Source organism: Tenebrio molitor, chromosome 3 (assembly GCF_963966145.1).
Source record: "Tenebrio molitor chromosome 3, icTenMoli1.1, whole genome shotgun sequence".
In the NCBI taxonomy this organism is placed as follows: Eukaryota; Metazoa; Arthropoda; class Insecta; order Coleoptera; family Tenebrionidae; genus Tenebrio; species Tenebrio molitor.
Window position 1 is genome coordinate 19,714,725 of NC_091048.1, and position 27,311 is coordinate 19,742,035.

Genomic DNA, 27,311 nt, shown 5'->3' on the forward strand with positions numbered 1-27,311 from the left:
ATAACTTTCAATACATCATGGATTCAGAAAAAAAACCTTACCAGACTGAGCCTAAATAAACTACATGTGCCCATTTAAAAAAAAAGTTGACTATCGTTAGCTATTGAAGTTAACGCCAAAAAAATATATTTTATGGCTGTTTTGTAGCGCATAAAAAACCATATCTTTGGTTTTTTTGTTCATTGAAATCGGGTAATAAATGAAAAACTTATGGGTTGAGGCGTTTTTTATCAAACAGCTTGTATATTATTTTTTTCACTACTAGATACGTTAAAACCCTTTCTAATAATAATTATTAATTAAATTATTTTGTCCGATGCGACGATCCGAGTTCTCATTTTTCAACGGTTGCTATGAAAATTGAAAATCGTCTGTCTACGTTAACCAATAAAATCAAAGAAAATCTTTCGTTGCTAGGTGACGGCTGTTCATTATTAACTACTGGTTAATTATGAAAAATTATTAACTAGTAGGAGAGAAATTCTACTTCTGGGTTCAGTTCGAGACTCAATAATGAGGCCTTCTAAGACTAGTAGTGAAAAAAAGAATATATTAATACAGTGAGCGGCAAAAGTATGGAATAAATTCCTTAAAAATTAAACAAAATTTTTTTCAAAAAAATCTTTGGACAGGTCAATTTTAGTTTATAAAAATACATATTCTAGTGCCAAAGAAAATTCCAAGCAGTCATTTGTTTTCGAGTTATGACGTCATCGATAGTTTTTTTAAATGGAAACCCCCTATGTTTTTTCTTGATTCTGATATCCCTTTTAATTGTCTAAATGGCAGTATAAAAATTTTGTTATTTTACATAAGGAAATTTTTGAGAAAAAAAATAATAAAGTTGGAAAAATTAAATTTTATAAAGAACAAAAACAAGTCAAAAAATCAAGTAGGTAAATCAAACAGTCAAATGTTACTGTCAATTTCATTCGTATGTGTTATTTGTTTTACAAAACGTTTTCGAAAATGACTCATTTATCAGAAATACAACGTATAGAAATTTTAATTTTGATTGGGTGCGTGGATAAAACTAGATAAAACTAAAACAGGGGGAATTTCTTCATAAACTTGATTATTGTCAACAAGCTTGAGGATGGCAATTCGAACATTGAATTCCATAATTTTAAGTACTTACTAACACAGTTTTTGACTCGTTTTTGTTTGTAATTTATTTTTTCCAAATTTATTTTTTTTTCTCAAAAATTTCCTTATGTAAGAACAAAAATTTTATATTGGCGTTTAGACAATTAAAAGGCCTATCAGAATCAAGAACAAAAATGGGGGGTTTATATTTAAAAAAAACTATGGATGACGTCATAACTCGAAAACAAATGACTGCTTGGAATTTTATTTTGTATTGAAATATGTATTTTTATAAACTAAAATTGACTTGTCCAAAGATTTTTTTGAAAAAAATTTTATTTAATTTTTAAGGAATTTATTCCATACTTTTGCCGCTCACTGTATATTAAAATATAGTTCTTTAGTGACAGAATTGCAATCAACAGAGTATACAAATGTTACTTCTTGTGTTTCAAGGTAATGAGAATAATTATTTTATACCACAAATTTCTGTAATATCCAACTTCTGTTTCCACTATTTTTTAGTTTTCTTAAACGAAGAAGAGATCCAGTGCGGGTAGGAGATTTTAGAGAACATGATTTAAGATTTAAATCAAAACGTAAATTATACTGGCGATTAAGTCAAGAGCGAACACGCAAACAGAGTCATATGATAAAATATTTACGGAATCAAAATTTCCGATTGAAGAAAAAAATTCATACAATGAATGACATGATTCTACATCTGAAGAGTTCTAAATTGGTGACAATTGACAAACGAAATCAAAACAATGAGTTTGACCCTGGTTTGACGGAAACCTATGGATAAATCTTGACAACGATGCTCTTCTGAAGCAAAACTGCCACACACAAAACATAAAACGCACTATAATGTTTGGCGCCAAATTCAATTTGTCCTCATCCTTTTCCAATCACACTGTACCTACCTACATACTCGTATTTATTGCTCGTATTTACTATGTTTCGCTGTCAAATAATGTTATCTAAAACTCTTCAAGTTGGGATTGATTCCGTTCACTTGACTGTAGATTTAGCATAGAATAAGGTACACTTAGTTATTTTATACATACCTATCTGAGTGCATTTAAGTCCAAAATAAATGTGTTTTTCACTTTTCACATTAGACGTGAAGAGCTTTTATAATAACTTTTCCCTCAGCCAGTACCTGCTCAGGTACAGGTATAAATTGGACCCCTTTAGTACCATTACGGAGAAAGTGCTATAAAGGACGACGCACGAACTGGCACTATCCAATTTCTTGGCGCCCGAAACGGCACTAAAACAGGTAGGAACCCAAAAACGCACGAAACGGAAACACACGAAATGGGAAAAGACGGAGTGTTAATCCCAAGTGGTTAAAAAAAGATCATTATCTAGTCCTGAACGAGAATTCTTATGACTGAACGCCCGTCGTCACCACTGGTGCGCAATTTACCTGTATTTTAAAGGACCCTTTGAGTTCCTGAATGTTAAATTTGCCCAGTGTGCGCAATTTACCATATCCCCTAGCCTAGTATGAATTCCCCAATGCATAATTAATTCGTTTACCACCTACAAATTTTGCAACAATCGAATTATACTGCTCGACAATATTGCTGTTGAAATCCAGTAATAAACTCTTTGCATGATTCGCAGTATATCGAGCTATATATTCTATTCAAAAAATCACCAGAAACTTCTTTTATCAAATTTTGTTCATTATTCTCATTCTCACCTTTGCAAAAATATTTTGCACAATTTTTGTGTTCCCCAAAAACATGATAAATACCATTGAGTATATCTCTTCGTAAAAGTTTTATTGCGGCATTTTTGTGTTCGTTGTTTTTATGATGTTGTACTGTTTTTGTGATACCCACCCGTAATCGTAAAATTCTTCCTTCCAAAAGTTTCCTATCTTTCAGATTGAAGATCCTATCTGAAACTACCCCTCTCAACTTCTTGCAAAAATTCCGGAGAAGGTGATTAGTACACTCGATTTTTTCGACCGTTATATTGTTGTAAGGCCTTGCTTCTATTATTTTTTTTATAAGTGTTAGTGTCACCATCATCGATCAACATATGATATTTTATGCCATACATCTTCATACTAGATTTAAATCCTTCCACGATTATGTCGGATTCCATACCCGTGGAACTTCCAGTATGGTTTTTTGTACATATATGAAACTTTGCATTTTCGTCTTTATTGCGTGCGCAAAAAAAACACAATATTTGTTTCGTACCCCCAAAAAAAGCACTTTCCCTGTGTGTTGTCCAATGATAGCTGCAGCTCCCGATAACGCATTGTAATTTGTATTATACGATCTTTTGGACCAGCATCCATCGACAACAACGGGAACTAGTGGAACATCATTTTCGTCTATTGACATGATTGCCCTTGCGTGTTGAGCTTCTTCCTCAGCCATTCGTCGCATAACTTCATCCGCAGTTTGCTTCCAACGGTCAGCCACAATTTTATTATGCTTTTGATACTTTTTGGCAGTCATAAATGGAATTTCGACAGTAGCTAAAAATTCTTCAAGATTGTAGAATCCACCTCCAATTCCCATGATGCCACTTACGGCAGCTTGATTCAAATTAATATCTTCATCTTGTGATGATTTCGTAGAATTTAAACTAAAAACTTCATTGCACATTGCACATTTGAGAAAAAACTTGGAAATTAGTCCATTTCTAACTTCCTTCTCCAGGACAAGATTTTCAAATTTACAATCAAACATTTTATTGTGTGCGCATATCTTTTTCAACTGTTCGAACAAGTACACAACGTCTATTATTCTGTTGCCCTGGAGTATCTCTTCTGGGGTAACTGTAAAAAAAAAACACTGTAAAACTTAGTCACAACTGTCAAAATAATGAAAACTAGGGAAAAAGAAGCATTCAAGTGCAGAGAAAAAAATTACATACCTCTTTCATTAGATATATTTCCCGTAGCAGAATTTTCGGCTGTCGACGAGACAATAGTTTCCAAATTTGACGCTGGTGCCCTTTCTTCTATTATTTCATCGGTCATTACTGTATTTTCAATATTATCTTCTCTAATATCAATAGATGACGGGGTCATGACCCTGGATGCACTTTCTACTTCAGAAGTCTGCAATAAAAAAAATATTTTGCTCTCTCTACATTTTTTCTTACCATTATTTAAACAAATAAAAAATATATTTGTCTAATAGATATGTTATTACTTATGATTCATAAGTTATTACTTACGGCTCATAAGTCTTAAGTGATTAACTAATTTCTTATGAATTTGAATGTTACTATATCGGGAAAATTATCATTCATAGTTTATATCAACATAAAGGTTAATTCACCTGGCCCATTCGTTAGAAATTTTCTGATATCCCAAAACCACATTACATAATATGAAAATTGGTAATCCACTATAATCGACTACTCCAAGTTCAAATAAAATTGCGACACTTCCGGAAATACCGGAAATTGACGCCATCTTTGTTTTTTTTAAATAGAAAGGCCCCATTTTGACTTCATATTTCGATTCTACGCTAAATTTTGAATTCAGAACGTCCTTTTGTCAACACTTATCTATCATCGTTTTTGACCTATGTCATGTTTTTCGCAAGAAGCGGTGCTGTAGGGCTTTACTAAAAAATTTATAACTCCTGAACCATTGGAAATTAATAATTGATTTTTTTTTATTGAATTCCTAAAGGTCTGGCCGATCTTTTGCGCCACTAGTGAAATTTTTTTATGTTTCATACGCCTACTGAAATTTTTCAAAATTAGTATGTACTATGGCGGACAAAAAATTTTGAACGACTTGTTATTCCTTTGACATATAAATTTAAAACTGGCTTTATGGTCAACTAACCTCATTTTTTATTTTTGCCTTTCTTGTCATGTCATCAGTGACAGATTAGTCAATCATAGATTAACACAAAAATTTTGGTGTGCCTATGTCGGCTCACGAATGGTGAACTTGGATGAATCTTAATCGTTTCGTCTTTGCCGTCGAAATTGCGAAAGTCGCTGCAGCCCCTAGGCTATCGAGTGGTGTAGAATAGCATCAACACAAAATCAGGAATGTCTTCATCATTGATGAAACCAAATTTAGTTCTATTTACGTCAAGACAGAACGTCCCAACAGGTTGTATTTTGGTACGCAAATATCAAAAAATTCAAAGTACAGATCAATCCACAATACTAACAAATTATAACATTTATTTATTAAACTTAAAATTAAAAGTTTAAAATAAAAAAAACTTTACAACTAAAACTGAAGAAGTCAATATTTGATCATTGCTCCATTTTGTTGTACAACCAAGAGCAATCTATTCCTCATGGACAGGCACAGATTTCGGTGATAGTTCGGGGGTGCCTCGTTCTGTTCCACGGAAGACACCCGCCTTCTTCCAGAACCTGGACGCCGAACCACCGTCCCAGTGTGTTCCCACTTTCGCATGATGGCATGGATAGTGCCCTTCGATAACCCTAAATTCGTCGAAATTTGCCCATACGACATACCCGTCTGGTGAAGGGTTACTATTTTGGCTTTAGTAAATTCAGATACGGCTGGCATTGTATCACTAAGTTATTATTATAAACTTGAGAGACGTTTACTTCAAACCATGACCAACTTCATTCATATTCGCTTCGCTTCTATATGGCCGTTTCAATTTTGAATTTTACATGCAATCAAATGTTCCCATTTGATGGACATCTACTAGCGACATCTCCTCAACAAACAACCAAACTACAAATGAATTTGACATTAACGTCAATTAATTAACGTCAAGGTCAATGGCCTCATTTTTATGTTATTACTGTTATCAGCCCATTAAAAAAAAACACGAAGACGAAAATGTTGGGTTTAATTTAACTAGATAACAACACCTCTGACAACACTAACAAAACACATTTTTAAAGGTAAGAGCACTATTTATAACTTCAAAACTTTTCAGCTCAGTGGTTTATTGTTCAAGCTTAGTCTTCAAAGAATCCGTTTATTCTACACAAATATTACTAAGGACTGGTTTCGCAGCCGTTTTAATAATAACATTGCATACTGCAGCTTTGTGGTCTGCACAGGAAAACGATGAATTTTGAAGGAGGTGATCATACAGCAAGTCATGCAAATGAATACATGGTTTCTAATATTGTAGAAATGGTACCTAACAGTTTTTGAACTATATTCGCAATTCTTAATAATGCCTACAAATGAATCACTGGAATACAGCAATTGACTCCAATTTGGAAGGGCTATTAATCTTAACAAAGATCCTAGTATGATGATGGATAAAAGTGACATAAAAGATAACTTTGACAAGTATGTATTGTATATGTATTGTTTTGCAAGGAAGAAGCAGGTTCATTTTCATCTGGGGACTGGGTCAGGATATGAATTCGTACAAACAACAACAGGGTTCTAAAATAACTAAAGAAAACATTTTGCAGGCTGTATATTTTGGATCTGAGTTCCTACAAATACGAATGGGACAGCATCTTTAGTGAGTGTCACTTTTTTTGAAGATGATCTGTAATTTTGTTGAGATCTATAATACCATTTAATAAACTACCTTCTATACGAAATTTTATTATTCGAAAAATACTACAAAATCTTTTAAGAGACTTGACCCATTTGTTTCTCTGATCGGGATCGCTTGGAAATTGGAAAAAAGGCTTCAAATTTCCACAAATAAAACACTTTCTGCCCATTTTGTTAAAAAAACAACTTAACAGTCCCGAATTTATTTAAACTTTAGAATGAATAAATTGTCAACTTGACGGAAGATGGCGGTACATGATGCACGTTTCATGGACTACTTTGCGGGAACAAATTTTTGCTAAATTGAGACGGCCATATAGAAGCGAAGCGGATATGAATGAAGTTGGTCATGCTTCAAACCGTCAATTTTTCGATTTAATTTATAAACGTCATAATAACAGTAAAGGGCAGCTTACATTGACATTTTTTGATATGCCAAAATTTGATCGTTCAAAATTTTTTGTCCGCCATAGTACCTAATCAAAAAATGTCGAAAACTTCTTTTTTTTTAATGGCAACAACCATTTCTGAGACTAGATATAAATGTAAAATTAATGTTAAGGCTACTTTTATTAACATTGTGTCCTATTCCCAGCTGTTTTGGCGTAATTTCTATTTTTTGAATAAAATATTCATTTCTTTTTATCAAGCAATTGTTTTATTTGAATTTTTATTCAAAAATCGCTTGCAATAAACGGTGCATACATTTCATTAAAATATTTTTTTGTTAATTTGATTGTTTTTTATTATTTTGTTGTTACATATCTACTATTTATTGCAATGCTATTTCTGAATAAAAATTCAAATAAAACATTTGGTTGATAAAAAAAGAATATTTTTTTCAAAAATTGAAATTACACCAAAAAGAAATAAAAAAAAGAATTTTTAAAATTTTTTCAAGCCGATTTGTAGGGAATGGTTTGCTCTTTTTAATGAAATGATTTCCATGAAAATATGTCCATTAGGGCTTAAGCTACAGTGTTAGCACTATACATTGAAAGCTCCATAAGAAAAGTACGTATTTACTCCTCTTAAATTTCTCTTTCTTAAGCTTGTATTGGTGTCCTCGTAGTCGGGGGTCCGTTTGCATGTCTACGAACTCCGAGGTGTCACCTGGCCATATATTGTGTGTTAATCTATATATCTGGATCATATCTGCTCTATCATATCTGACTTCTAATTCAGGCAATTGTAGAATCTTTAACCTCTCTCTGTAAGGCTTATGTTTAAAGCGTGTCGGCCATCTTATCACTGCACGTTCTACTCGGTTAAGCGTATGTATATCCTTCACATGGTAGGGTCTCCAAACTGATATTGCATACTCTAAGTGGGGTCTAATGTACATTTTAAATAACCTTGAACATAATTCAGGACTTGGTTTAGAGAAAGCTCTTTTGATTGAGTGAAAAACCCCAGAAGCCCTTCTAGCGGCTTTGGCGCTCTGGTTGCCCCAATTCAACTTGTTATTAACGAGGACGCCCAGATCATTTTGATTTTCAACTACAGTGATGTCTCGGTTTCCAAGTTGATTTTGCGCCGCCATCTTTTATGTTTCATACGCCTATTGCAATTTTTCAAAATTGATAAACAAAAAATGTCGAAAACTTCATTTTTTTTAAATACATAGCAACTACCATTTCTGACCCTAGATAGGTTGTAACGGTCCGAATAGGTTCGATAAATTAAGAATTTTAATTTTAAAATAATTTCAACGAAATATTTTAAATACCGTTCATTTGCGACGGAAATGCTGGTCAGTTGTAAATTTTATTGTTGCTTTGTTCACAAGAGTGGCACCACACTCCTCAAGTGAAATCTGCCAACCTTTCTTTGAAAATGCAGGTACGCGTCCGGGGCAAAACATAGCCCAAGGGGAACAAGTGTTCAGGGGAAAAGAAGCCTTGCAATAAATTTACTATAATTACATGTTCGACAATTTGGGTGGTCCAGTTAAAATCAGGGGATAATTGAATTAATGAATTTGATGTTAGCAGGTTTCAAATTGAGAGAACAACAAAATTAATGTTCATTAGGTTAATTTACTTTTTTTAACATTCTCAAATTTGTGGCATATTTGTAATTAAAGGGCGAGAATTGCAAATTAAAAACAGAGCGCTTTATCGTAGAAAAGAACTAGAATCGTTTGCACTTTTAGTTAGAAAAGTAACAAAGCAAAGTAGAAAGGGAGTCGGTAGAAAACACAGAGGACCGGGTAATGGTGGTAAAGCCAGGTAATCGTAGAAATCAGACGTGTGGGTGAGAGAGAGAGAATGAAATTTACGAAGTAATTATTAACTAGAACGGTTTTGGGGAATCAAACCAATGTAGAACAATTTTTAGAAGTAGCAATTACGTAATAGCGTTTCAAGCCCAATTTAGGTTTCAAAATAAGGTTAATTTGTTCTATTTTAATTCTGTTGGTTTCATGTTTATTATGTTTGTTTCATTTTTATTCTGTTTAATTCTTGGTGCTGATTTTTATTACTGTATAGAGTCGGTAATTCAGTGTTCCTGTTTAATTCTATTTGTTCCATTTTTAATTGTGTTTGTTTCTTGATCTTGAGGTTTATTATTGTATAGAGTCAGTAATTTAGTGTTCCTTTTCAGAGTTCTAATTCAACAACAAATTATGTACGTTCGGTCTGGTCCTAACAAAAGTCTAAATTTAAACACTTAAATTAATGGTGGAAAACGGAGACTGTAATTTCAAAAGTTCTAGAGATATCGAAAGGGTGTCGCGGTCGGCGTAAAGTAGAACCGAGCTGATTGGTCACTTTGGTCAAGTAGGGGTTGCGAAAGTGGGGTGCGCCAGAAATGATAAAACCGATTGCGGGACGGGAAACAAGAGCCTTCATTCTATCCTGTGCAGCCGAACCGTTCGGACGTGTCTGCAGTGTTTTGTTCTAACTTTCGGTGTTAAGTGCAGAGCGAGCATGTCCGCTGCCCGAAGCTCGGCGCGCGGCCGAAAGGGTGCAGAGCCCCCCGAAAAAGTTACCTCCAAGATGCAGTCGAGAGAGACCCCATCTCCGCCTCCAGCCACTACTGCGTCAACCCCATCCACCAGGTCCATGACGTTGGCAAAAAAATCCGGTGAGTCGAAAACCTTACCATCTATAATTGAAAACACCCCAACCCCCGAGCTCTCCCCCTCTAACTCGAGAGTCTCGTCGCCGACCCCAACAGCAACCCATTCGACGCTACCTTCTTCCGCAAACCAACCGCCCCCCGACTTCAAGTACACGGTGAGAGATATTCCCGTCAACCTCGCCACCCAGAAGGCATTTTATAACCTTCTGGTCGTCACTCTCGGCTTGAAATCCATTCAGCTGAGGGTGAACTATAACAAAACCGCGTTGGTCATCACCAAAGCCCCTCTCGCCCCCAACTTCGTAAAGACCCTTCAGGTCGCCGCGAACAGCCCAACGATCACCATCGCCCCCATAAATAGGAAAACGCCCGGACCCGCGTCTGCCCCCAAAAAACCCACCTTCTCGGTGGTCGTCCGCGACGTCCCCCAAGATATCTCCGCCGAGGAGATCGCCGCCCTCTGCCCTCCACTGTCGATAGTGAAGGCCTGGAGAATCGTCTCCAGGAAATCTAATCGCCCCACCTCATTCATCCGCGTTCTGTCGACCGACAAGGTTACCGTTGATTACATGCTAATCAACGGTATCGTTCTTTACGGCCGCACCTTCGAGTGCGAGACCTCACACCCCCCCACCCCCACACCCTTGCAGTGCCCCAGGTGTTTTCAGTTCGGCCACGGTCAGGCCGAATGCACCAACAAAGCCATCTGCCCCAAATGTCCCGAAAGCCACCCGCCAAACCGATGCCCCGCGAAAGAGCCCTCTTGCTCCTCTTGCAACGGCCCCCACCCTGCATGGTCGCGCGCGTGCCCGAGTTTCAAGCAGATCCTAGTGACTGATGAAACTCCCGTTCTCCCCGTCAAAATCATCGACCCCCCGACCGCGATCGCCGAACCGACCGACTCCGATTCGGACCTCGAAAACGACACCACCATCACCATCATCAAGAGCTTGATCACCTTCATGACCAAGACTCTGTTCGACCTCTTCCCCATGCAGCGGTCGAAAATTCAAACCATCCTCGAAAACACTTCCAAATCGGTTTTCAACGTCGTGACCAAAGTGTCCCACTCCGGACACAAAATCCACCTCACTTTCGACCAGTGAAGTGGCCCCCAAGCCCCCCCCCCCCCCCTTTTTGCAACTGTCACGCATAGATGGCTCCGATACAAATGGGATGCATAAATATTCGCGGCATAAATCGTAAATTCAATCACCTCAAATATTTTCTCGCGCAGGATAAAATTTCAATTCTGGCCATCTCGGAAACCCACACGGTAAAATCAATTGTCGTCCCAAAATTTCACTGCTATCAACGGAACTCTGAAATTAATCCCACCCGCAGCGGCGGCGTCGCCCTCCTCGTCGCTCAAAACCTCGCCTCCACTCCCCACACACTACCTAACCACCTCAACCACCTAGAAGCCGTCGCAGCCAATCTCCACCTCCAAAACATGTCCATCCTAATCATCTCCTACTACAACCGCCCCCAAGACAGAGTTTCCGCTGATCTGCTTCGCTACGCGGCCCAACATAACTTTGCAATCGTCCTCGGAGATTTTAACGCTCGTCACACAGACTTCGGTGACACCCAAACGAACCCCAACGGCAGGTCACTGAACTCCCTTATAATCACTCTTCCGCTGTGCCGTCTGCACAACACCGATCCCACTTTCTTAAGTCACACAGGTTGTTCCATCTCAGATCACATCCTCTCAACAGAAAACTTCGTCCCGTTCTTGTACCCCCATTGCAGCATAGGAACAACCGTCACTTCCGATCACGTCCCATTAAAAACACACCTCCTTTTAGATGGCCCTCCTCCCCCCCCAGCATTCATCCCAATCACCAACTTCAAACAGGCCGATTGGCAAAAATTTCAACAACTCGTCTCCGACAACCTCCCGGTCATCGCACCCACAGTCGATTTCCTGACTGTCGGCCGTCAAGTCGCGCAATTCATCGAAGTCCTCAAAACAGCCCAATCGCAATCAGTTCCGCGTAAATTCATCCCCATCAACAAACGTCCGATTCCCGCGCGAATCCTAGCATTGATCCGCGAAAAACGTCGCGTTTACCGCAGCTTCATTCAAACTAGAGACCCCGCGTTAAAAACCATCTTCAACAGACTCAATGCGCAAGTCAGAAGAGACCTGAATCGTTTCCGTGAGGAGCAGTGGATCGACTCTTGTCGACTCCTCGACTACCGGAACGGGAAGAAGTTCTGGACTCAATTCCAAACTCTGACAGGACAGAAAACCACCACTGTCCACCACCTCGTTCGGAACAACGCAATCATAAACACCCCCCTTGAAAAAGCAAATTGCTTCGCCGAAACCCTTGAACAAATCCATCAAGTCCCCAACGACCCCCACTTCGACGACGCTTTTTTCGCGCAAGTGATAAGAAGCGTCAACAACTTCCGTCGCAACCCCCCCAACCTCCGCCTCCTCCCGGAAGACGACTCTCTCGTCGTCGAGGTTCTTCCGGACGAGGTGGAAGCGCACATCAGGCAGTTGAAGAGCAAAAAGGCCCCGGGGCCCGACGAACTTAAAGCCCCCATATTTAAAAACCTCCCTCGGATTGCCATTGTTGCCCTGACAGTTATCTTTAATAATTGCATGCGCGCCCACCATTTCCCCCAGGCCTGGAAACATGCCACCACGGTCATGATCCCCAAACCGGGAAAAGACCCAACCAACCCCCTTTCATACCGCCCCATTTCCCTCCTGAACATTGCAGGGAAGGTCTTTGAGAAAATCCTCTCAACCCGCCTAAAAAATTTCCTAGAGATCAACAACCTCCTCCTACCGGAGCAGTTCGGATTTCGTTCCGAACGCTCCACCATCAACCCCATCCTTGAGTTTCACACGGACACCACCCGACATGCCAATCTAAAGGAGCACACTCTTGCCGTCTTTTTGGACATAGAGAGGGCCTTCGACCGGGTCTGGCACGACGGGCTGGTCCAGAAACTCATAAAAATCCCAATAAACCCCAACTTCATCCAACTCATCGACTCCTTTCTCTCAAATCGTACCTGCAGCGTCAAAATCCAAAACATTAAGTCCCGCCCAATCGCTCTTCAAGCAGGGGTCCCTCAGGGCTCCATCCTTTCCCCCCTTCTCTACATTGTATACTGCAGAGATTTTCCTGTTACAGATGCCCCCCGGACGAAGACCAGACTCTTCGCCGACGACACCGCCGTGTGGACAAGCCAGAGAAACCCCGCGATCGCCGCCAGGATCCTACAGGGCCACCTGAATAATATCACCACCTGGACAAACACCTGGAGAATCAAGCCAAACCCGCTCAAATCCCAGTCCATCTTAATGTCCTACTCCGGAGCCAGGTCCCGCCACCAAGCCCCCCATCTCCTACTCAACAACCAGGCCATCCCCAAACTTCAACACATCCGCTACCTCGGCGTCACCTTTTCCAAAAATTGCACCCTCAACCAGGACGTCAAAGAAACCCTCAAAAAATCCCGCAACCGAGCCAACCTCCTGTACAGGATTCGAGGGCGCATCCGTGGGTGCGATTCGAAAACCCTGTACCACACCTACAAATCCTACATCCGTCCCGTCATCGAATACCGCGCCCCCATCTACGCCACCCTATACCCGGCCCTCCTCCACCAAATCTCCGCCTGCGAGAGAAGAATGCTCCGCAGGATCTTTCGACTCCCCGACAGGTTTCCCTCCGACAACCTCCACCAGGAAATCAACACAATCCCGATCCAATCCCGCCTCAAAGAACTCCAGAGCCGCTACGTGACACGCACCCTAAACTCCAACAACGCCCTCGCCATCCAAACCCTGTCCACCTCGTTTAAATACCCGTCAAGAGACGGCCGCCTCCTCAACAGAATCCCGAAAATTCCAAAGCGCAAGCTGAAACACCCCCCAACAGCTCTCCTCTCACCAGCCTACACCGACCTACCAGATGACCTCCAGGAGCTTGTGGACTCAACCCCCTTGACCATGCGGTAGCCGTCGACGACGACTACCGGGACTCAGGACATCTACCCCGGTAAGCCCTTCTAACCCCCCTTGTTCTCTTTCTGCTCTTCTTTCCCCATTCCAGATACTGAACAACAGGACCCAGAAGATAAAAAGAACAATCCAGTAGCAGAACCATCCACCCACAGGAACCTCAAGGACGCCCAGGACACCATTGTACCCCCCAGCCCCATCTGCCTCACCTAGTATATAAGTTTTTGTTTCACCTAGCATAAGTTCACTGTTACCATCAAACGTTATTTAACTTCCATTGTATTCAGCTTTGTTTTTTTTTTTCTTCGTTCTATTGTATCATTATTGTATTATAACCATATCATTGTCTAACATTAAGTATAACATTGTAATTAGAATAATCCCAGCGCTGAAAAGGCCTTAAGCCTCAGCAGCGCCCCCTTGTAAAAATTTGCCATAGCCCTAAGAACGAATGAAATGTAATAAATAAGCAAGGAAATAAATGAAGTTGAATTGAATTGAATTGGGAAACAAGGCTTTTTTGATTCACTCGGGGTTTGATCTCCAAAGTAGCCGGAGGTACGTTCAGTACTTCCAGCAGCCATTTTGTGACCACGTTCTTTACATTCACAAGGTAAATTATTTCTCTAATTCTTGTACATTATTTGTAGTCGCGATTTAATTAGTCAAACAGCATTTAGTTCTTTATCGTTCTAAAGTAAAGATTATATTATTTTCTTTGAGCTTTTGATGACCACGTGACTCTTTAGAATCTTATATTAATTTCTTTATCGCGAAGTATGTGATCTTCTTGTATTTACCGATTGGGGAAACGTGCTCTTCTCAAGGGGAACCAGTATGCAATTATTATAAAACATTTCCATTCATTATTTATGTCTTGGATTCTCGAGTTCGGGAAGCTACCGCCAGTGTCCGTCGCACTCAATAAGCTGTGGTCCGGCGTAAGAGCACAAAATTAGCCGCGTCACCCCCAAGGTGGCCAGCGACCAAACTAGGCCAGCTGATACGTGAAGAGAGGTATCCTTTGGCCCTGTTAGAACCCTTTTTCCCTTTTATTTTCGACCACCGGAGTAGACCGGGGTGATCTATGAGATTCCAGGGCATCGCGTCGGGTTAAATTTAATTGGGGAAATAATTGAAATCTAAATCGGATCACATAGTTCGCATCTCAAACTCGTATAATGCTGTTCGCGCCACAAACTCATATATTTGCCCAGCTTAGTCATTTATTCATGAGTCAGATCTCAATTCGTGGGCCGAGAGTCAAATTTCACTGGGTCAAATTTCCACCAACTTCTGTTATTAAATTCATTTATTTATTTCTATAATTTGTTGGGACCAAACACCACCACACTCGATTATTTGTTAAATAAAATTTAAGTGAAGTGTGCTCAATCGTTTTAATTCTATTTGGAAAAACCTTCCCAAGGTATGGCCTCTCGTTAGAACCTAATTAAACAAAATGAATAATAAAACACAACGTAGGATCCATAAATATTTCTTGTCTCATTATTTTTGTTTCGTATTTTTCCGCAAAAATAACATCCGAGGGAATGCGGCAACCAACAATACACCAAATGAGGGAAAAAAAAATCATCAAGGAAAGGTCAAGGAAGTCGAAAGGTTACAAGGTATAAATGTTAAATTTAATTTTAAGCAAAGTTTTATTAACATTGTGTATGTCTATTTCCAGCCGTTTTGGCGTAATTTCTATTTTTTGAATATTCTTTTTTTTATCAAGAATAGTTATTTATTATAATACAAGACGATAAAATTCTACTTTATCTTTGAGAGCGTTTTTTAACGTCAAAAAAATTCAACAATCAAAAGTGAGGGTGTCGCTAACTTCATCAAAAGCAAAGATGTCGCTAATGAGAATAGTGTCAAATGTGGTGGAAAAGTGTTTAAAAAGTGCACATTTAATTTTTATTAACAATGTTATTTCCGGTTATTTCAATTCAGATGTTTGTGATTTTGATTAAAAAATAGTAAAGAAACTTGTGAAAATGTACTTATTTTATTTTTCTAGACGATAAAATTTCATTTTACCATGAAGAAAACAGTAGATAAAATACCATTTTATCGTTTAGGATGGAATAAATCACAGACAATTAAACTATAGTAAGTCGCATTGCTACCCAATTTTTGGAAACACGATTCCAGCGCGGCGCGAGCAGTTGGCCGAACTAATTTTATAAAGCATGCTTGATGGAGTTGTTTAAATTAATAATTTTGTCCTCATTTAATATTAATTTCAAATGTAAAATGTCTTTAAAATGCACAACGTTTTATTAATTATAAGAAAAATTAACAATAAATGAATTAAATTAAAAACTAGAACCAAAACTAAAATTAAATATTCTGAGAATCCCCATTTTCTTCGTAAGCAACATGCCTTTGACGATTTTTTTTTAAATTCTCTTCTTACGTCCTGCAGTTTTTTTTTATAAATGATCAAATTGATTGATGCATCCAACAATTTTGTTTTAATTTCCAGAAAATGGCTTTTACAAATAAACCATGAAAATTAATTTTTCGTGCTAAGGCGATACGTAATTTCTTTCCAATACTTCTTTTATTCAAAAATACACTTAGATCGTAAATTTTGGCAACACAACACACAACTCTTCTGTTATACATATATACATAGTGGGTCGATAAAAACGGTATCAATTTTGTACGCTCATATTTTCCTGAGTTATTATCTGTTTTTAATGAGTAATATACCAGTGAAAAGCTCAATATTTATAGAAAAGGTTGTTGTTGTCCAGAACTCAAAAATTGTGCGTCACAACATGAAGACATGCAAAAATTCTCTCATTTATAAGTTTTACAGATATGGTTCAATATGCTCCCCATTTTTATTAGCTACCATTTGTCTTCACTAGTGATTGATCAACATCGCACCGAGCGGCACAAACAATCATATACCTTGAGCTGAAGGCTCCTGAACAATTAACGGAATGCTGGAATCAGCTACCTCAGAGACAAATATGTAGCTTCTGCAATTGGGGACGGACAAAGACGATTACAAATGATAGCTAATAAAAATGGAGGGCATATTGATTGAACCATATCTGGTTGAGATAGGTAATCTTCAAGACCAGAATTTTTGCATGTCTTCATGTTATGACGCACAACTTTTGAGTTAGGACTATCTCTGCACAGCAAGAGGCCTTCATCTTTTCTATAAATATTGGGTTTTTCACTGGTATATTAATCATTTAAAAAACTTAATAACTCAGGAAGATATGAACGAACAAAATTTGTACCGTTTTTTTCGGCCCACTGTGTATTTTAGTTTCAATTTTAACTTGTCATGCTCCTTAAAAGAATAGGTACCGGGAGCACACACTATTGTTTGGTTTCTTTTTGTCTTGAATTGAAACTGAAAGTATAACTTTATTAAGAAGTTTCATCACTTAAGTTTTTACCTTTATAAATTACGTAGCAGATTCACAAATTGCCCAAAAAGTAGAAAATGTTATTTTTTTCATTTCTTTATTGTTTTCTTATTGACAATTTCTCAATACTGAAAACGTTGGCTATTGTAATTACTTTCATTTAATAAATGGCACTAATTCCTACCTTTTTATTCACAGAAAGTCTTATATCTTTAATAAGTACATTTTTATTTTTTTCAGAAAAGTGTCACATTTGACAAATATTTTTTGACTGTTTTAAATACAACGGTAATAATCGAAATTTTACGAATAAATACGACGGAGTGTTTTGGCCAACTGCGTGCGGAGCAGCACCGTCGAAGCTATTCCAACATTATTATATGGGATTGAAGTGTCTTACTATAGTTTAATTGTCTGTGGAATAAATTGTTTTATTTGAATTTTTATTCAAACATCGCAGGCCTTTAAAACGCTCGTTTCACTCACGTTTTAAACTGGCCCGCTAAGGCCATAAAGAGCCCAATTTACAGACGAACTCATTAAATAAACTACTATAGTCGTTTTCAATGACATCCGTGCTATCAATATGACAGTATGTTGGTATCACTTACTGTTTCAGTTTAGTAATTTTGAATTTCCTAATTTGGCAATTTACCTTGACGTGGCAAATTGACAAATTCAAATTATTTATATACAGGCTTAGGGCCGATTTCATAAATTTGACGCAAATGGAACATTAGTTAATGTAGACATTAATTTAATGGGAACATTAAAACTTCCTTTAAATCAAAATGATTTCATAATGCAGTTTTTTACGTACATTAACTAATGGACAATTAGATGAAAATAATGCTAGGTTGGTATTCCTAGTTTTGACGTCTCGTACATTTGACTGTATTCTCTGATTTGACATTCAAAAAGTAAAATATTGGAGCGTATACAGGGTATTTCACGAGTGATATGAGCCCGACGGAATTAAAAATGCAACCCACACTACATTACCGAAAAAGCTGGCTACTGAAATTTAAAATGTCCGGCTTTTTTGCATTTTTTATTTTAACGGGGTCATTATCACTGTCTACTCAATAAAATGTAGGACAAAAGTAAGAAAACTAAACGTAGCCGTGGGAATAATTTCTGGAAAGACGAAGAACTGTTGCTTCTGTCTGAGACAGAAGATTTTTATTATAGATTTATATTTTATTTAGTAAAGTACAATCTATTGCACTAATAACACGTGGAACTCTTGCTATTTGGTACATCTTTTCAGCACTTTTGTGCATTTCTTCAATATTCTCATACATGTTAACGTAATTTGGACGTAGAGAAGCAATAGCTTCAGATACTGTTTTAATTACTGTTTTAATTACACACTGATTTCGATGTTTGCATAAAATTGACAGTTTTTGAATAATTTCGACCCCTTGATTACGAAAATGATCTTGGTTTTGCGCTATCACGTCTAGTTTTTTCACAAACCGTTTTTTCTTAAAATTGGAATGTTCACCTAGAATGAATGAATTATTTCAAAATTTTGATATTGTAATATCGAACAACAATATGGATATTCGAAATTTCCTTGTTTTATTTGTGAGTGGGACAGCCGGGCACGAGACAAGCATTGGACTCAAAAGAATTGGCCTTTAAGAACTCGACTTGTACCGGGAAGCCATAATAAAAAATAATTTAGTTGTATCCTAAAAAAGTAGTATTAGGTACCACCAATGCATATCAAACTCTGTTTGACGAAGCAATTTGTAAAGGCTCTTGATAAAAATGGACAATGTTTCAAGTATTAATGTACAAAGTTACCAGATCTCTCCAATGACAAACTAAAAGAGGTTAGGACCTCCAAATAAGATCTTTGTGCAAAGGTAATGATTTTCAAAATTCTATGAATGTTGTTGAAAGGAATGCCTGGACGGCATTTAAGAACGTCATAGAAAAATTGACTACGAAAATATTGTAAGAATCATGTTTAAAAATTTTCACATCTTGGGATGTAATATGAGTTTGAAAGTGCATTTTCTATTTTCGCACTTAAATCTTTTTCTTACAAATCTTGGTGCTGTCAGCGAGGAACAAGGGGAACGTTTTGACCAAGATATAAAACAAATGGAGAGGTGATATCAAGGAAGATAGAGCGTAAAAATGATGGTAGACTTTTGCTGGATGTTACAGCACGATGTACCCAAATAGTAGTTTATTTGACGAGTTTGTGTGTAAATTGGGCCTTTTTTGGCACGCGTGGGCCATTTTAAAACCGAGTGAAACGAGCGTTTTAAAGGTCCACGAGTGCCAAAAAAGCCCCAATTTACATACGAACGAGTTGAATACAACGTTTTTTTGTTCTATGAGCCCCTTAAAGGCTCCAAATCGCTTAAAACCTTTAAAATTAGCTTGACGTTTCGTTTTGACAAGTTGTGACATTTATCAAAATCCGTTCACATAGGAGAAAATTCTCAAATTCTGACAGTGTCGAACAAAAAAAAAACATACAGCAGACAATCAAGTAAAGGAAGTTTCCTCACAAAGCGTCAAAGATGCCATTCTCATAAGTAATAAAAATTTAGTTAGATTTTTAACCCAGAATTATTATAAACATCTTATTTTCCTAAATAAATTGCTTAATTTTTTTTTTTGTTAATTGTGAAAAAACCTGACGTGATACAAAAAAATTAATTGTATTTTTGTAATCAGGGCTCCAATGTTATACAAAATCAGTTATCAAAATCAAAACATCGATTAAAAAGTTTTGTTTTGTAGGCCTGTGTTATCCGACATGCAGAAGATGTTGAGACACCGGCAAAATCGGAAACCGATCATTGCATACTTCCACTTGCATAAAATCTAAGGGCCAAGAGCAACTGAGTAACTGATTTTAGGCTTCCTCCTCTATAATACGTATAGGTACTCGTATAAAGTAAAACTTAATTTCTCTGAACAAAAATAAACAGGACCTGTTTGCAGCAGGTCTAATTCTATCATGAATTTGCCCAAGTAGAATATAAAAAGTATCTTTATTAATTCGAAACCGTTGAAAAAAAATTAATTCGTATCATTTTCATCCCAAGCGAAGATGAACTATAATACGTACTTATATTAATCGCATTCATTTTTATGATTTAAAAAACATTTTTTGACAACCATGTGAGGTTAATTGTAGAATTAAATTGTTCGACACTGTCAGAATTTAAGAATTTTCTCCTGTGTGAACGGATTTTGATAAATTTGACAACTTGTCAAAATGAACCGTCAAGCTAATTTTAAAGATTGTCAGCGATTTGGAGCCTTTGGGGGGTTCGTCGAACAAAAAAACGTTGTATTCAACTCGTTCTTGTGTAATTTGGGCTTTTTTTGGCACTCGTGGGCCTTTAAAACTCTCGTTTCACTCGAGTTAGCCCACTCATGCAAAAGAAAAGCCCAAATTACACACGAACTCGTTAAATAAACTACTATTAATGAGCCAAAATTGTGGCATTAACGTTAATGAAACATTAACTCCTAATGGTACATTAAAAAAAATTATGAAATCACTTTTTAATTTAATGGTACCATTAAATATTAATGGAGGATTAATTCTGATTATGAAATCGGCCCTTATTCACGTAGCTCGTTCATTAGAAAGATTTCCCCAAATCATATTAATATGAAAATTGGTAGTTGATTATAATCGACTACTCCAAGTTCAAATGAAATATTTTCAAAATGGTGGCACTTTAGGAAATACCGGAAATCGACGCCATCTTTATTTTTTTAAATGGAAAGGTCTCATTTTGACTTCACATTTCGATTCTACGTTAAATTTTGAGTTTAGAACGTCTTTTTGTCAACACTTATCTGTCATCGTTTTTGACCTGTCATCTTTTTTGCAAAAAAGCGTGGTTGCAGGGCTTCATTAACAAATTTATAACTCTTGAACCATCGGAAATAAATAATTGATTTTTTCTTAGTTGAATTGCTAAAGACCTGGCAGATCTTTTCCGCCATTAGTGATTTTTTTATGCTTCATACACCTACTGAAATTTTTCAAAATTGCTAATCAAAAAATGTCAAAAACTTCATTTTTTTAAATAGCAACCACCATTTGTGACACTAGATATAAATGTAAAATTTAATTGTAAGCCTACTTTTATTAACATTATGTATGCCTATTCCCAGCCGTTTTGGCGTAATTGTTTTACATATTTGAATTTTTATTCCAAAATCACATGTAATAAACAGTAGATAACAACGAAATAATAAAAAATAAGCAAATTAACAAAAAAATATTTTCAATGAAATCATTTACATACATTAAAATATTTTTTTGTTAATTTGCTAATTTTTTATTCTTTTGTTGTTATCTAATATTTATTGCAAGCTATTTTTGAATAAAAATTCAAATAAAACAATTGTTTATAAAAAAGAATATTTTATTCAAAAAATTGAAATTACGCCTAAACGGCTGCAAATAGGCATACATAATGTTAATAAAAGTGGCCTTAAAATTTAATTTTACATTTATATCTGGTATCAGAAATGGTAGTTGCCATTTAAAAAAATGAAATTTTCGAAATTTTTTTTTTGATTATCAATTTTAAAAAATTGCAGTAGGCGTATGAAACATAAAAAAATGTCTTTGATAGCGCAAAGAAGCGGCTAAATCTTTGGCAAGACAGTAAAGTAAAAATAAATTATTTATTTCTCATGGTTCAAGAATTATAAATTTTTTAATGAAGCCCTGCAACCTCACTTTTTTGCAAAAAAAGATGACACAGGTAAAAACAATGACAGATAAGTATTGACCAAAAGACGTATTAAACTCAAAATTTAACTTAGAATCGAAATGTGAAGTCAAAATGGGGCCTTTCTATTTAAAAAAACAAAGATGGCATCGATTTCCGGTATTTTCGGAAGTGCCCTCATTTTGAAAATATTTCATTTGAACTTGAAGTAGTCGATTATAGTCAACTACCAATTTTCATATTAATATGATTTTGGGAAATCAAAAAGTTTCTAATGAACGGGCTACGTGAATCAGCCTCTATATCATTTCCGACAAATCAAAGAAAATATATACATAGTATCATTCGGATTCTGAGGATGACTTAGTTTATCCATGTTTTACGCCATGTTGGAGAAATATAAATTTTCTTTCACCATAACCTCACCTTCTTGTTTGAATTTTTTTTAACTAGAATTTGCTTATACTCTGAATACTGGTTATGAATTTGTGCGTAGTATCTGCACCAACATATTAAAAATGACACTGACAGCACGGATGTCATTGAAAACGACTATACATATTGTGCAACTGTTTTCAGTGTCACCAAATGCTTATTGTAACAGTAAAAACCGTGGAGGGAGAAAAGACTGGAGATGGCATTTCCTATGCTTCCCATGTTAAAAATCCGAACCCTCTAAAAGCACGTGCAACAACCTTTTATGATCCAGTCCACAATGCGCTAGATAAAGAAGCACAATGCGCCTGGAAGGAAGGCGAAGGAAGCCATTGGCCTAGCGTCTATATTCAGAAACCTTTTATGACGCTGTAGTTTTCGCGGGCCGGTACACTTATTTGAATTAGTGCCATCTCCAGTCTTTTCTCCCTCCACGGTAAAAACAGTTATAGATAACCTCACAAATACAAGATGACGCATTTTTCACCAAACAGTGTTGCCGGTTGTATTTCTAACGTAGAATGCAGTGTTAGTGGAAATTTAGAACTGAGACAGACTTATAATTCATATTTATCATGTTTCAATCAGTTTCAACTTATGGAAATTACAGAAAAATTACCTTAAAAATGTTTGAAGAATGAACGTTTGCGCTTATCTCAAGGAAATTCCAGACAGCTAATGAAATATGATTAGTGAATAACAAAGACAATTCATATAATCTGTTTCAAAATCAAAAATCCACCACCTGTTGAATTATGTTGACAGAAAAAAAGAAATCCCTAGAATAAGTTTCATTTTTCGGCAGGTTGGCCCAACCTGCCGCCAAAATTTGACCTTCAGTGTGTCACAAATATCAAATTATAAAAATGCCTCGAAAAACAAGGAATCTTTTAACCGCTAAATTAAAGCGAGCGTTCATTAAGTGCTTCGAAGAATTTAAAAAACACGATGAACTACGACCAAAACGGCTGTCAACAGTTTTATTTCATAACCCCACATTTTTCTGACACTTTCAAACACACTAAAAACAAAAGTTGGCGACGTAGTCGGTTGTATTTTCGAGGTAGAATGCAGTGTTGGTGGATTTTTGATTTTGAAACAAGTATCTTATTTTTTCCCCATTATTAGCGGTGACAATGCTGATAAATGGCAAACAATGTATAATAGTATATTGTTATACGAATTGCACAAAACAGTCTATTGTCCAACGAGAGTGCAGCGAGGAGTGCTCTAAACTAAAAGAACGAGTTCGAAAAATGTCTTGCGAAACGAGTGTAATAAGTATGCTATTTTTTCTATTTCAGTTTCATTAATTTAATTTTAAAAAATATAAAATAATTATGTCGTGGGGGGTACAGTGTTCTATTTTAAAATTGTAGGTTTATTACGTACAATTATGTAATAGAATACCAAATATTTGACTGTAAATACATAAACATTTTTGTTTTATAATACAAAAATTTCCGATAATATTGCGGAATCTGGAAAAGTGCCCCGAATGCTTGCAGCGTTTCCACGTTGAATGGCAAGGGAAATCCTCTCGAAAAGGAATTTCTTTGATTTTGAATCGCCTGATTCCGCGATAAGTCGGTTTCCTACGACATTAATGAAATCGATGGCTTCTTTGCACCAAGGGCCTAAGGTTTCAAATGCTAAACCTTTAAACACGTAGTTTGACGAAATGATTGAACTATATTTGCTATGTTTGCGTTTGCAAGCCATTTCAGCGGCAAAACCTGAGACTTCAGATGATTTCAATACGTAACTGTCTGCAAGTGTATCTACAACAGTGACGTCCCAAACCAAAAGTTGACCTTTAATCCACGGTACTAAAGTCATCCCATCTGGGCGTTTTCCGTCATCCCGAGACAGTCCGTTTGGTTCTAAAGTTGAATTCACATGAATAGAAGTTAAAGACCGGTTGATAATGGAATTAATTTCAGTGTGTCTTGAACAGGGGCGGCTTCTCCGGGTAGGCAGGGGAGGCAGTGCCTCACCAAATACTTTACTAACCAAAATCTTTTTTAATAGATAATTTTTGATTTTTTTTAGTATAAAAATATTTTTATGTTTGTATACTTTTATTTTGTATCTACATTGAATTAATTATTATCGAAGAATAACTGTTGCATGTGTTAATTTGATTATGTATTTTGTATTTGGCGCGTTTTGCATTCGGCCCCTTCGCTTCGGACTGCAGAGCCCAGAGCGTAGACTTATTCAGAGCGTTCAGCGTACCGTAGAGGCACCGTAGACTATGCCACTTCATTTTTCCGCCTAAGCTGTGTGGTTGGTGGAATAAAGAACTGAATACCATCAACCCGTCATACACTGTTATTGGTTACTGCGTGTTAGTAAAGTGCAACTCGAGGCTCTATGCCTCGGTAGTTTTGTCATTTTCATTGTAGTCGTAAAATTTTATTTTATATTATGATTATTGTGACTATGAGCGATTAACGGACACAATGGTTGTGTCGAAAAGGTTGGGAAGCGGCGCGGGCGTGAATCATGCGTTCCTTCAGCTCGACCTCGAACAGAAGTTGAAATTTAATGTTGTTGTTAAACATTGCGGTTTAGTTAGGTTATGCAGGCTTAGTGATGGTAAGTAGGTAAGTAGCAATTTAATAAAAATGATCTCAATGGCAAGTACCAGTCAAGAAGAAGAGGCGGTTGTCGTTCCTGTTAACGTCGATCTCAATTTTTTGATAAATAAATGCCGGTCTTGTAAACTTTCCTACGAAGATAAGTTTTATGTAGATTAAACAGTTAAAGAGACCTTGTCCTGATGTAACTGATCTAAGTAAAACTTTGGTAACTACTGGTAAACAGAATAGTGCATTTACTAATTCGTGGTAGGTACGGAAAATATGATTGGCTTGTTGGCAGTAAATTACTTAAAAAACTTTTTTTTTATTCTATTCGTGACTAATAATGAGACAGTGTGGACAAAAACAGGGTATTCTGATTTGAACGATTTAGGGCGTGCATTAGAGAAGCACAATAAGAGTAAAGAGCATATTGCTTTTGCTTGTAAATTCGTTCTTTTTGGTTTTTTTAGAAAAGTTTAGATAAGAATAGCGTACGGGAAAATCGTGAAATTATCAAGTCTAATTTATATTGCAATTTTTTTGTGCCAGCAAGAGTTGTCGTTTATTTTCCATAATAAACCCAATGCATGATATTGTTTTCTTAATGTTACTGTCATTTTCAAAACGTCCAGGTCAGGGAAAAGTGGAGCATCTTGAAATTACGTCTCACCTTTGTAATAATAAGCATTATATCCATCACCACCGTTTAACTGGTGCAAGGTCAAAAAAAAAATAACGCGAAAAAACTGACCAAAAAAATTGCTAGTGCCTACCCGGTTTTGATCTTGACGAGCCGCCACTGGTCTTGAAAATCTACCACTGCTTTTGAAACAGCTTAGACCGTGGGTGCCAATTTCGTCAACTTTCGCATTGCATTTGCAAATATGAGGTATACAAAGATTACAACCCAATCTTAAACCAATACAAACTTGGAAGGAAGTGTTATCTAAAAGAGTACCAATATTAGGAGAAGGTATTGCATGTAACCAAGATCCTGATTCTCTGCATTGCAAAGCTTTAAAACGAGCCAAGTCTCTAGGTGAATTAAAGATTAAGTCATTGGCAATTATTCCTTTGATATTAATATTATCCCAATTCTTCTGAAATTGTGGAATTGTTGGTATTTCGTTCTCATTTGCTACACCCCAGACTGCTAAAGCTTCATCATAATGGTGAATATTAAGCTCATTATCCTTTGAGTTTAGTAATAAAGAAACAAGCTTTTTAACCCCATTAATTGAAGATAGGAAAGCAAGGAGGCAAATATCGGAAATGCGACGAATTCCCAGACCACCAAATCTAATCGGTAAAGTGGACTGACGCCATTGTAAATCAGTTAAACGTAAATTAAGTATTCTCTCTAAACAAGACTTTAAAGAAGAATCAATTGAATTAACATAATTAGAAAATTTCCAAAATGGAGTTGTTCTTAATAAAAAATTAAATTTTGGTATGAAAAGACAGTTTTTGATTAAAGTATAAGCCACGTGTCTGTTAAGGAGTTCAGCTTTGTTTAAAAGATTTTCAACTGTAATTATAGTTTTTTCGACGGTGTTTTTGAAACCTTGGTCAAAGATTGGAGAGCCTAAAAGAGATAAACTTTCTCGGTCACAGATTTTAATGCCTGGTGCTAAATTTTGAAATTCCTTTATGACTTTTAAATCTGTGTCTCCAGAACAGCAAAAGATCTCGCATTTGTTAAAGTTTAAATCAAGGCCAATTTCCTGAGATAAATTTATAACTTTTTTAAAGTCGGATAAAACTACTTCTGGGTAATCAGCTAAGGTTCCATCATCTAAATACCATATATTCATTTGAGAATCCAAAGATAAAATAATTGGTTGAATCGCAAGACTAAAAATCATGGGACCGCAGGGATCTCCTTGCTGGGCTCCAACAGAAGAAGAAATTAAATGATTACCGAAAAATAAAGTTGAAGGATTTCCATAGCATTGATAAAGATAAGGGTACAGAAGTGGGGTATGACATTGGACTTCTTTCAGAATACAATCCCGTTCGACTGAGTTAAAGGCATTTTTGAAATCTAATTTAAGAAGAACTTTGCCACGGTTTTGATCGTTATTAACAAAGGTTCGTGTGGTATGAATTGCTGCTTCGCATCCTAGTTTAGTTGCAACTCCAAGTTGGTGTGGAGATAAATACGAATTTACAATATTTCGACTTTGAAAACAGGCTAGCTTTGAGGTCAATCTTCGCAAACAGTTTCCGATAGCGATCGGTCTAAGTCCTCCATCTTTCTTTTTAAGGGCACATAAAGACGCACCATACAATAAATGGCAGATTTCTGAAGGAAGTTGCCCAGATAATAAAAAATTGCACAGTTTGGTTAACGCTCTTAGTGCCTTCTGACCTGCTTCACCCGCTGACAAAGATATGATATCTTTCAAGTATTGTGGTCTCATGCCATCTAAACCTGGTGAAGAACCGGCAGGAAATGAATTGATAGCTTCTCGAACGTTT

The 27,311-nt window shown here is 36.8% G+C and overlaps 1 protein-coding gene and 1 long non-coding RNA gene across 3 annotated transcripts; both read left to right on the top strand.

The window, feature by feature from the left end:
* Positions 1 to 5,672: 5,672 nt before the first annotated feature.
* LOC138126471 (uncharacterized) lies at positions 5,673 to 6,639 on the top strand. 2 transcript variants are annotated; one of them, XR_011157841.1, is made up of 2 exons: positions 5,673 to 5,976; positions 6,033 to 6,639. It is a non-coding gene; the product is annotated as an uncharacterized lncRNA (long non-coding RNA). The 2 variants fall into 2 exon arrangements; XR_011157842.1 differs by having other exon boundaries at positions 6,038 to 6,639.
* A 2,889-nt stretch (positions 6,640 to 9,528) lies between these two features.
* On the top strand, positions 9,529 to 10,788 carry LOC138126581 (mucin-2-like). Its single transcript, XM_069042373.1, has one exon. The coding sequence runs from the start codon at positions 9,529 to 9,531 to the stop codon at positions 10,786 to 10,788; it is 1,260 nt and encodes a 419-aa protein (XP_068898474.1).
* The last annotated feature ends 16,523 nt before the right edge of the window (positions 10,789 to 27,311 follow it).